General features: G+C 41.8%; 1 protein-coding gene across 1 annotated transcript in view; it reads right to left on the bottom strand.

The window, feature by feature from the left end:
* Positions 1-3,442: 3,442 nt before the first annotated feature.
* The window catches only part of LOC123504094 (hemicentin-2-like), a 48,224-nt gene continuing 39,148 nt past the window's right edge, over positions 3,443-12,518 (bottom strand). Inside the window, exons 6-7 of the mRNA XM_045254382.1 lie at positions 10,660-10,879; positions 3,443-6,778 (exon numbers count right to left, since the gene is read on the bottom strand). Coding sequence (XP_045110317.1) covers positions 6,669-6,778; positions 10,660-10,879 — 330 coding nt within the window. The 3' untranslated portion in view covers positions 3,443-6,668. The remainder of the gene's footprint in view (positions 6,779-10,659; positions 10,880-12,518) is intronic.

The following is a 12,518-nucleotide window of genomic DNA, read 5'->3' on the forward strand; positions in this document are numbered from 1 at the left end:
TTATGCCTACACACTGCTTGGCTCCGAGAAATTCCTTCAAAAGTTGACAGGCCTGTGAGGATGGAGATGTATGTGGTGGTGGTAGTGGTGGTGGTAGTGGTACTCGAGCCTTTCTCCTCCTCCTCCTCCTCCTCCTCCACCTCATCTTCCTTTCCTGGTTATGGAAATCATTTTAGAAGAACCTTTCCGCTCGACTTGGCACGTCTTATAACGCTTCTGTTCTTTTTATGTGATTTCCCGGGAAGCTGGAAACTCACCACTAACCATTTCTCTCGCCTTTGATCGCGTCCTCAGTAAGATCACCGACTCGGCCCACACACTCCAAGATAAAACTATTGTCCGTGTCGCTCACTCTTAACCTGCAACATTTTCTTCCTGCACGCCACCCTGACGTCCTCATGACCCCTGATGCCTGGTACGTTTGTTTTGTTTTTAATCACCGCCTGAGATGCTTTGACCTAACACGTATTGTCCGGTCGCCCACCAAGGCCAAAGCTCATGTTATCACTTTTCTCTCTGTCTCTTTCTCTATCTCTCCTCGTGCGGCCGTCACACCAAATAGCCCGTCTTGAGTGTAATGTTTCCGAGCACTCTCAGAAATTACACTGATATCTCACCTTTCAGAGCTCGAGACACTGATTTCAGAAGGATGGTCCCTAAGGAGGAGGTGCTGGAATAACTGTGTAGGTCAAGACATCCAGATGAAAGGTTAGCCGAGCGAGAGTGGCACGCGCGGAGATCTTGAAAAGGGGTAAGGAGGTGGCGGCGCGACGCTCAAGAAGTCTAGATGTTAATAGGAAAGCAACGTCTCTGAGCTAAAGACATTTTCGCTTATGAGAAGTGAAGATCGAACACACACACACACACACACACACACACACACACACACACACACACACACACACACACACACACACACACACACACACACACACACACACACACACACACACACACACAGTTAGTTAGTTAGTTAGTTTGGTTTATTGACCACAAACAGTCGTCTATTACATTTGTATGTCAGGACTTAATTGTCTACTGTAGTCCTTAAGAATTTTATATACTCCAGAAACCAGACTTCACAAACACACACACACACTCTCTCTCTCTCTCTCTCTCTCTCTCTCTCTCTCTCTCTCTCTCTCTCTCTCTCTCTCGGTAATTGTTGGCGTGACCTCCAGCAGGCGACAGATGCGGAGGAAGAGCTATTAATCAGTCAACTAATCTACTAATTGTGCTCCCTTGGCGATTAGAGAGAGAGAGAGAGAGAGAGAGAGAGACGTGTGCAATAAGATGACAAGAACAGAAAATTCTCATGTTTTGCTCCTCGGTAATGTCTCAAGAATCAAACCAACGAGTGTTACGAATATATTGCAGTATTTTTCCTTCTTCTCGTCGTGTGTTGAGCAGTATTGCCAGTGATGCTTTGTGGTGCGTGACTGATGATTCTGTCTCTTTCCAACCTTGAGGTGTTAATGGCAAGTGGTCTGCTCATTTATATATATATACGGAAGATGAGCAGGATGGAAGGTGGAGGAGGAGGAGGAGGAGGAGGAATACGAGGTAGAGGAAGGAAATATTAAAGAAGAGGTGTGATATTAAGAAAAATGGAGGCTTAATATGTTATTCTGGAAATCTTATATGTGTAAAAGACGATGAATCAAAGTTGAAATACTTATAAAGGAATAAAAAAAAAAAAACTTGATTAGAAATGAGATCTGTGTAAAAGTGTGTGTGTGTGTGTGTGTGTGTGTGTGTGTGTGTGTGTGTGTGTGTGTGTGTGTGTGTGTGTGTGTGTGTGTCGGGGCGAGAGAATATCGAACTACCATTATCATACATGCTTAAATTTTATCAGCATTTCATTGATTTTGAATTATCTGCTTTTCAATTGTCATATCTTATTTATCTTTTGTCGTCAATAAAACTTACCTACATCCTGTTCTTGACCATTAATGATCACCGGCTGTAAGTCTCCCAGAAAGCATTTTAACCTTATAGACACTGATATATAGGAAGAGATTAAGCCTAACACGCATTACACTCCATTCCATTGCTCAGGGACAATAACCTCACCCAGTGTAAAATCCCCAAAGACCTTGACGGCTAAAATCTATACCTTTTTAGTGTCAGGCGAGGACTCTCCACTGAGCTAAGAGGTGATGTGTGTGTGTGTGCGTCTGTACAAGTGGTTCGTTCGAGGCGTGAAGTAGGGAGTAGGTTGAGGTAGGTCGTGGGGAGAAGATTCACGCTCCCTTGCAAACCTGAGAGTCCTTAAGGGTGCCGCCTACTTGACACTAACAATATCCCGCGGCTCGCCTTGCCTGGTGTGATTCCGTTACCGCTTTGTGGCCGTGATGCACCACCTAACCACCTACAGACACTGCCGCCGCCCTTACTGTGTGTCCTTCCTCCTTTGTGGGAAAAAATATGGGGAATAAGCTTGATGTGTATAGTTACAATGTGGTATACAATTTTCTTTCAAAAAATGGATGTAAAACTAAAAAAACAATACTTTCTAGAGAAACTACACCATGTATAGTAATTTATTTTCCTGTTAAGAAAATATAAATTAACAGATTTTTCTCTAAAGAAGTTACAAGACACTCCCTTGATAAAAAAGGAAACTATGTATTATTTTTTATTGCATCCATGTAGAAGAAAATGAACTTAAATACACAAACAAACCATGCATTACTCTTTATTGCATCCATGTAGAAGGAATTGAACTTAGATGAACACGAGGTAAAAATTGATTCAAATAACGGAAGGCTTTTCTCTTCCTTTTTTGTGGCGGTAGATTGTTAGGTAATAAAGTTGGAGGAAAAGAGAAGGAAGGCTGTCCGGTGGCCCCCCATTCCCTTATACCAGCAGCATTGATTGGTTACTTCAGCACTCGCAGGCTCACAGGACTCTCATAGTTTCTGTTCCTCAGCTTTCTCACTTCAGCTCATATAAGTCTAATTTATTTTTTTCAGCTTATTTTTTCTTTTACCTCAGTTCTATTCAGATATTTTTTGTATTTTTATTGTTTTTTTTTTTCATACGTGGTGGTCTCTTACCTGTGTTGAAAGTTTTGACTAAGTTGTGTTGCTGCTTTCAGTCATTCAGTAAATTAGTCAGTCATCTTCATCAGAGTGTGTGTGTGTGTGTGTGTGTGTGTGTGAGAGAGAGAGAGGTGTGAGTGTGAGTGTGAGTGTGTGTGAGTGTGTGAGTGTGCGTGTGCGTGTGTTCTTGCTTACTATATACATCGACGACTTCTTCATAGTACTTACCATGCAGTGTTGCCATGAAGTAGTGTCTAGTTTCCCATCACTGTTCAGTTCAGCGCCGACACTTTTTTTTAATGTATATTCAAGTAAACAACTGACCCTTTCCATTAACATAAAACCCCTAAATTCATAAATAAATCCCCCACTCCCACAAAGGCAATTAACAAATCAAACTGGCTGCAAATATTTATTATAATTCTCTGTATGTATCACACATAACTAATCCTCTTGTTCATGTGACACCCATAATACATAAATACATAAAATAACAGTTACTACTCAGTTATACGAAGACATCATCATCTAGTTACCCCGGAAACATTGTGTTCATTTATGTACGTACGTCAGAGGCAGTTGACAGGAAGACACGGAGGCAAGCCAGTTCTGTTATGACCTCGAGCGCTAACTATGATAACTAACACCCACCGGTCGACAGTCTGAGCCCCTGCAACCGTGGAAGAGCCTCGTGCCCCACCCGCCGCGCCACTGTCACGCGAGAATAGGGTCTGGAGAGAGGAGCATCATCGAACAAGGCCGCTATATATGCGTATCAGAGAGGCGCAGCAGCTCCCCACCCTCGCAAGCCTTCCAGAGAAAAACAAGTTGATTTGGCGCGACACAACAGAATGAGCAAGTCGTGTCGCTTGTGGTCGTTGTGGAGATAAGGAAAGAAATATGTTTAGGTGTCTTAAGCATATATGAATGTGGTTCAATCATGCTAAAATAATACTATAGGAAAAATTTTCGTTCCTGGGAAGTTAAAGATTATTGTTTTCTTTTTGGTGAAGGTTTAAGTAATGTTAGGAAAGGAAAGAAAGGTCTCAATGTGTTTTAGAGAAAAATTTTCGATTCTGTCATGATAAAGTAATAGTACAGAACACTTTTTTGTTCCGGACAAGGTAAAATTAGTTTGTTATTTTTGTAACAGTGATGTAGCAGTAATTTAGATTGCTTTGAATTCACTTAGAGGTAAATCAAGGAAAGGGAGAAAGGTACCAAGGTGTTCTATGGATCAGTGGGTCTGTCATGCTAGGTAATACTATAGAACACATTCTTTTCCCCCTAGGAACCTAAAAGTAGTTTACTTTTGGTGTGAGATAAATAATTTGAGTTTTTTTTCTTTTTTTGCTTTTTAGTTCACGTAGAAAAATAACGGAAGGCATCCATCCCACTTTCCTGACTTCCTCGCCTTTGTCTTCCTGTATCCGGCGTCTTAGAAAATTACGACTAAGGAACACCCAACGGACACCAAACAGCGAATGGCGACGACACCCACACACGGTCAACGAGGAGTAGTAGTGAGGCACGGGAGGCCGGGTGATGGGAGCTTCGTCTGTCATTGTTTAAAGACGGTCCTTATGATGCAGTTTTTTTTACACCGTCTTTGAAATACTCTAGAGGGGAAAAGGTCGAAAATCTCTCTCTCTCTCTCTCTCTCTCTCTCTCTCTCTCTCTCTCTCTCTCTCTCTCTCTCTCTCTCTCTTAGAATCTGGGAATACTTCTTACATGTGTGAAAAGAAAGGAAGGGTTATTAAAGGGTGGGTGTAAAGATGAGTCTGTGAGCAAGTGGAAGTCTTCGTGCTACTGACTGAATATCATCCGGAGGCAAGTGGTCAAGTGGTCCTGTGTAGTCGTTGAAATGTTCTCGGTTATTGTTGCTAAATCAGGAACTCGTAGGCACCGAGCAGTGTCTCCTGTCCAGGTCCCAGATCGCGTTGTGGTGGTGGGAATTGCCTTGATCACGCGAGTGTCGTGTAAATTGCTTTCTCCGAGGAAAATGGTAAATATTAGTATTGTTCCGGTAACTTGCATGAAAAGTATATATATTTATATGTACGCTTGTTTGTACGCATACTACAGACAATGAATAGTGATATAAAGCTAAGTCGTGACGCGGAGGACAACAACTTCAGAAACTTAAAGGGAAGTGACCAGATGCCTGCTGTCATGGCAGAGGCGGGGCCTCCCTTTGCAAGGCAGCGGCCGCCGCTAGGACGGACCCGCCCCACGCCTCGAGTCTTGTCTGCATTTCTCTCAAACTCCACCTCCCCACGCCGGTCTTGACAAACTCAAAGGTCGAATTATGAAAATCTCTTATTCTAAGGAAGAAGTAGCCCAATCTTTTATGTGGGTCTGACGCTCTCTCTCTCTATGTCTCTCACACACACACACACACACACACACACACACACACACACACACACACACACACACACACACACACACACACACACACACACACACACACACACACACACACACACAGACACCATTCTGTATAATAGTGTCAAAACACTTAACATAATACGCATCACATTAGAGGAGTAATAAATATGGCAATCAGATCATTATACGTCTCGTTTACGAAAATATATGTTCGGCGAATTCCGCCTCTCTGAGGGCAGACCACAAACGTCGGGGCAGAGGCCGTATCTTACACATTCTCTTCCACCACCTCGACACGCTAATCCGCAGCCGCTCACGCTGCCTCTTGGTCTTGTGCATCATGCTGCGTCCAGCGGGCGTCCTAAGTCCGCTCAACACGCAAAAGGTACAAAATCCGATAACGTAACACGATTCACAAACATAACGATGAAGCTCAGTAATACCTTGCAGCACGCGAGGACGAGGGACTCTTGCCCCTTCCCCTGCGTGTCTCTTGATGAAGAACACAGGAGCCCCAGGTGGCAGTGGGAATACCACCTGCATCTGGAATTACTTGGAAATTTACCGAGTTTGTTAAGAAATGATTGGTCTGCATAATATGTCCAGTTTTTCAGTAGTTAATGAAGACACTCAACACTTAGGAGACAATAATGTGCGCTTACGCCGCGGCTGGCCACCCATGCTGCCTCCGCCTGCACGGTGCAGCCCTTTGATTACGTGTCACGTCTCCTGCTGTGACGTTTGTGAATTCTACTCCCTCTTAACTGACATCTACAGTAAACAGCGTTTTGAATTGTTCCTGGCTTCATCCTTTCTGTATTCCACAACGTTGTCCTAAAAAAGAACATGTTACACATTGTTTCTTAGTGTTTATCAAGAAACTTTTTTTCTCTACACCTCATGTGACCTTTTTAAGAGCACAAGCTGTGCCCCTGTGCCCCTTAAGGTCAACCGATGCGCCGCCACGTGGCTTTGCGCTTCACCTGCTTCCTGCACGCCTTGTTTGCCAGGACCTGAGTGATCACAGCTGCACCTTCCCTCCACACAAAGGCGCAACACGATGACGATGCACTATGTAATGTACATGGTGAGCGATGATGATGCTACTAATGTTGAGTCCTTTTTTCGTTTCACCGATGAGGGGTCCTGCACTGTTGTTGGCAACCGTTCCAATCATAACCTATGACAACTATAACTGAAAGGAATCTGAGAATCTTCTTTGCCGCCAGTGATTCATCTCACTTCCAGCAGGTGGACGAGGGCGGCGCAGAGTGTGAGGAGCACTCCGCCCCGGAGACGCTCCTTCCCGGAGTCTATCCGCTGCACCGCTGCTGTCTTGTCGCCTGCGGGGAGGGGGGGAAAAAAAGGGAAATTTTACATTAGCTTTGAAAAAATATACACATTTTCATTGAAATATTGCTCCCCATTTTTCTTTGTTGAAGATTATCAACGCTTGGAACACAACAGGTTCGTATTATCCACAAATGATCCAGAAATATTTTATTGGCTTCCTGCCTCAAGGATGAGAGCAGTCATCATATGCTCAATCTCTGTTTGACTCCAAAGGATCATCTTGGACATTTATCATCCTCGTCACTACATAGCCTTACGATAAATAATTGATACAAGCTATTTGTAAAAGTATGTGCCTCTCTACGTGTGAGCGTGCCGCATTCAGCTTTCCTGGGGGAATGAAATGAAGATAATCTACTTGCTCCAACACGTAAATCATTCAGGAAAATAAAGCACTGGATCATCTCTCCCTGAAGATGGAATTCCTCCCACGAGAAAATCTAACTTTGTACGTAAACTTTTCTCGTAAATTTCGTTCCGTGAGGGAAGGATCAGCTATTTTAATTTCACTACTTCTTTTCCAGGCAGATCGAAATAGTTATTTTTTACGTGAGAGGAACTGGGCTAAGGGCACGAAGAAGTGCGGCGTTTGTTGCTCTCGAAATGTGAAATGAAAGACAGTTGTGTGTTTCACTGTTTGATCTGCTGCAGTCTCTGACGAGACAGCCAGACGCTACCCTACGGAGCGAGCTCAGAGCTCATTATTTCCGATCTTCGGATAGGCCTGAGACCAGGCACACACCACACACCGGGACAACAAGGTCACAACTCCTCGATTTACATCCCGTACCTACTCACTGCTAGGTGAACAGGGGCTACACGTGAAAGGAGACACACCCAAATATCTCCACCCGGCCGGGGAATCGAACCCCGGTCCTCTGGCTTGTGAAGCCAGCGCTCTAACCACTGAGCTACCGGGTGTGTGTGTGTGTGTGTGTGTGTCTCCTAGTCTTTTCTAAAAAAAATAATGAAAAAAGCCTGTAAAAATAACAAGTATTATTGGAACTACATTGGCATTTTTGTCTTTAATTCATATCAGCGCATTCAAATTAATTGCTTTTAACGCGAATACATGACGCATTATTTATTTAGTTTGTTCGCTCATCTAGTTTTTATTTTACTTTCTTTTTTATTCATTCACACGTTTATCTCATCATCTGAATCTATATGTGTATCTATTTCATCATTAGAAGTATAGTTGTAGGAGTTTTAGTAATAGTAGTAGTAGTAGTAGTAGTAGTAGTAGTAGTAGTAGTAGTAGTAGTAGTAGAAAAATAGAAGTAGAAGTAGTAGTATGAGTTTTAGTAATAGTAGTAGTAGTGGTAGTAGTAGTAGTAGTAGTAGTAGTAGTAGTAGTAGTAGTAATAGTAGTAGTAGTAGTAGTAGTAGTAGTAGTAGTAGTTGCCGTTCTTGTAATACGCGTATGCATTTTATTCTCCATTTCTTGCATTTTTTTTTAACCTTCCTAACAATCCTTATTATAAATGAATTTAACTATTCAGTACACTTAACACTATATCCTTAACTACCCTTTCCAGCCACTTCTCTCATTACCATCACCCCAGCTACACCCTTCACAACACCAACCTTACCTTGAGCCCTTACTGAAATGCCTAGGGTGGCTTGCACAACCACCACCACCACCACCACCACCACCACCGTGACTCTCATTACCTTCACCATGTATACACCAATTCTCGACCATCAGCAACAGTTAATCAGCCTTTCCCTAATTGGCTTCATTAACCCTCCCATGTGCATTACTACGATCATTAGTACTGGAACCAGCATCACTAGTGTCACGGTAACCTGTCTGATTGCAATGCTGGTGCCATTATTGTGGATTACCTGCTGCGTGTCATTACTACGGTATCATCATCATTAAGGGTATATCTCTCGTTACCAGCACCCAAGTTGGTAGTCATTTCTGCTAAAGATTTATGGTTTTATTCATTTATTCATTTCAAGTGTTGGTATATTCTGGAGTTTATTCTATATATTTTTCTTTGTTTTTTCTATAATTTTGTTGTGTTCTATATATTTTTCTTTGTTTTTCATCATTTTTCTTCTATATATTTTTCTTTGTTTTTTAATCATTTTTCTTCTATTCTATATATTTTTCTTTTTTTTTTATCATTTTCGTTGCCTTTGTTTCGTGACATTGTAAGGAATCATCGTTGTTTAAGGCGTCACACAATGGAGTGGTTTAATTTAATGGTAATATTGACTTTTTTCTTTAGTGTTTTGTATTTCCACTTAGAATTTTTTTTTTTTCATTGATTTGTTTAATTTGTATGTTTAGTTATATTGGTTGGTCGTCACTGTGGTGAGTACGTGATAAACTTAAGTGTCTTCTTTGAGAACTGGTACATTTAATAGAGTTTTATTTAATTTTGTATTCTTTATTTTTTGTATGAGAGAAGTATTGCGCTGATCATTTCATTCTCCATCGCATCCTTTTTGATTCTTCATTAGTTCTTTTTTTTTTAAGTTTAATTTGTTTTGTTTTTATTTTACTTTTTATTAATCAAGTATTTGCAGAGCTTTCATTAATATAGTCTTCGTGCATCCAGCAAATACCTGCCTTATATTTCATTAAATTTGTTTGGTTTCATTTTAAAAAATTTAATATTTTTTCCCAAATTTTTTTATTATTGCGCTGTATGTAAGATATTTTTGGGTTGTTTTTTTTCCTATTGATATCAATGTATTGCAAAGTTATTGTTTTTTCTTTCTCTTTTCACAGTTTTCTACGATATTTCAATCTCCAAACACCATGTCACCAAAGCATCCTCTGTTAATCTTTATTCATAATTACTCTAAATTGTCTTTTACGAAATCCATTACCATAACATATAATTATATCATTTTATGTATTCACTAATTACTAATATTTATTTCACATTAATATTTATTGGAATACCCATGGATTGTGAGCTATGTACGTACCTACCAGTACAATGATCATATTTCAATATACCTCTGTACTCACAACGAATACGTATGACATAACGATCACGTTTGCTATAATCATCAGACTACTCTAACGCAATTAAAAGCGAGTAAGTCGATACGTAATATGTTCTGGCTTTGTGATTAGAGACTCAAATATTATCTTTGAAATCTCTGTCATCCGGTGTGATTCCCCTCTACATTACTGTAATGACATGCCGCCTGAGGGAATATTAATGTACTACTAACAACGCCTGTTTTGTGCCTCCTGGAATACGCCATATCATAATTTATACGTAATTGTCTCGCCTCTCTCCAGCGTTAGCTCATACAGAGAGGCCTGCGAGGCAAATCCTTCAACGAATATATCAATGTTAATATGAGAGAATGAGAGAGAAATGTGTTGTGTGTGTGTGTGTGTGTGTGTGTGTGTGTGTGTGTGTGTGTGTGTGTGTGTGTGTGTGTGTGTGTGTGTGTGTGTGTGTGTGTGTGTGTGTGTCAAATGTTCACTTGTTATGCTTCTACTCCAAATGACTGTCAGTGCACGAAATTTAAGCTTTCAGTATATGCCGAGGAAAAAAGAAACACGCTTCTTACTCCTCGAGTGGTATCTTCTACTTATCGTGTCTTACTGATAAGGTCATGAGAACACGAAAGCATAAGGAAGCATAGGAAGGAGTAAATCTACCCAACTGATCTCCAACCTGAACCATTTCCTACCCATAGCAAATTTTATCCAGCACAATTTCTATCCTACACAATTCCTATCCAACCCAGCTCCCAGTCAACCTTATCCCTGCTTAACATAATTCCTGTCCCCTTATCCAACACAGTTCCCTCTCAATCAAACCCATATTTATCCCCATTCCTACCAAAGACTGCAATTCCTATCCAACCCAACTCGTATAGCAGTACCAACCTTCAGTGACGAAGACGAGGGAGGAGGCGGGGCGGATGTTGGGTGCCGTGCAAGTATAGTTCCCGGAGTGCACGTCCTCTGCGCTGTGCACCACCAGAGTGCTGACCGACCTGTCTAAAGTACTCTTGACCTCGCTGATGCTGACCTCGGGCCGTCCCCTGGCGTAGTTGAGCAACTCGTCATTGTGATACCACAGCACATACTGCGGCGGCGTCGGGCTCTGAGGAATAAAAGGAACACGCACTTGGTTATAACTTTGGACGGTGGCCCCTCATTACCAGTACTGCCTACATTATTATACCTCGCGAGTCGTTGCTAAGAGAGAGGGAGAGGGAGACGGAGAGAGAGAGAGAGAGAGAGAGAGAGAGAGAGAGAGAGAGAGAGAGAGAGAGAGAGAGAGAGAGAGAGAGAGAAAGTGTATGTATTGTAGTGTGTAATACAATCTTTTCTCCACAATAGGGACTGAAAATCAAAGAAAAAATTTACAGACACAATTAAGTTAACCGTCCAAGTACTTATCGAAAATCGTGTGGGTCAATTGCATGATAGGAAAGGTGGAAAAAAATAAAAGCCTTTATTTATTTATCGTAGAGTTGCAATCGTAGGAGAGCCGTCAGAGGATTGGTCTTAACGTGGCTGTGGCACTGTATAGCGTGTCCACGGTCCGTAGTCCCAGAATTTATGGGAGAGAGTCACGCGAATGGAATGTATGGGCCGAGAGTGTGTTGTAAAAAAAAAAGGCAGCCAACCGTGACGATGATGAGGTAGTTAGTGCTATTACTGTGAATTGGCCACAGAGTGGTTGTTATTTAAGGGAAGCTGAATTCTGTGTTGGCAAGCAGACGCCCGGAGCCGACACGAGTATAGCTGAGCCTTGGATACAGAGGCAAGACGGTAGAGAAGTATTGTGAATGTGATATATAGAAGAGGGAAAGATTTTAGAAAGAGGTTGATAAGGATTAGAAGGCTGTGTGGACTGTGTATAGAATGTACAGATAGGAAGACTTTCAAAAGGAAGGTGGCAGAGGGTAAAAGGCAATTTATTCCAACATTGATTAAAACAGTTTAGATTTTGTGGTAGGGAAACGTATAAAGGAAAGGTTTCAAGAGGAAGTGGAGAGAGAGAGAGACTCGAAGGGAGACGAGTGACCCCAATATTGATTAAAACTATATACTGTTTGCTCGTCTCCTTGAAATGTGTAGATATGTAAAAGATTTCAGAAGGGCGTTGATGGGCACCAGAATGCAAACGATTGACCCCAATATTGATTAAAACAATATAGATTTCGTATCCTAGTAGGGTTTAGATATGAAAACAGTTCATAATGGTGATGAATTCTCTCATGCCAAAATGTATTTCATGTTCATCAAATTCGGGCGAAATTCAGGCAATGATTGCATGAAAGGAGCAACATTTTTCACGCATCAACTCCGTCATGGAAGGCAGAGAAGGGGAGTTTGTCGAAGCGAAAACTACAAATAATACCATAGCTGGGGAGAGAGAGAGAGAGAGAGAGAGAGAGAGAGAGAGAGAGAGAGAGAGAGAGAGAGAGAGAGAGAGACAGACAGACAGACAGACAGACAGACAGACAGATGGGGAGTCAAAACTGCGTATTGCTGTGCTGCTACTCTTCCTGGAGAAGTAACAAGAGGGAAGCAATAGGGGAGGAAGTGAGCGAGGGAAAGTTTTCACAGAGAAGAAGACCAAGAGACGTGGAGAGACTTTGACCTTATGCAGACTCATATGTGGAATGGTCACTTTGATGTAAGGCACTTTTTATTATAGCGTTGGCAGTTCCAGGTAACACGCAGCACATCCCCTGAGAAATTCAGACGTTGGTAACAAAGGGAAGCCTCGA

The sequence above is a fragment of the Portunus trituberculatus genome, chromosome 15, assembly GCF_017591435.1.
Source record: "Portunus trituberculatus isolate SZX2019 chromosome 15, ASM1759143v1, whole genome shotgun sequence".
NCBI classification, from domain to species: Eukaryota; Metazoa; Arthropoda; class Malacostraca; order Decapoda; family Portunidae; genus Portunus; species Portunus trituberculatus.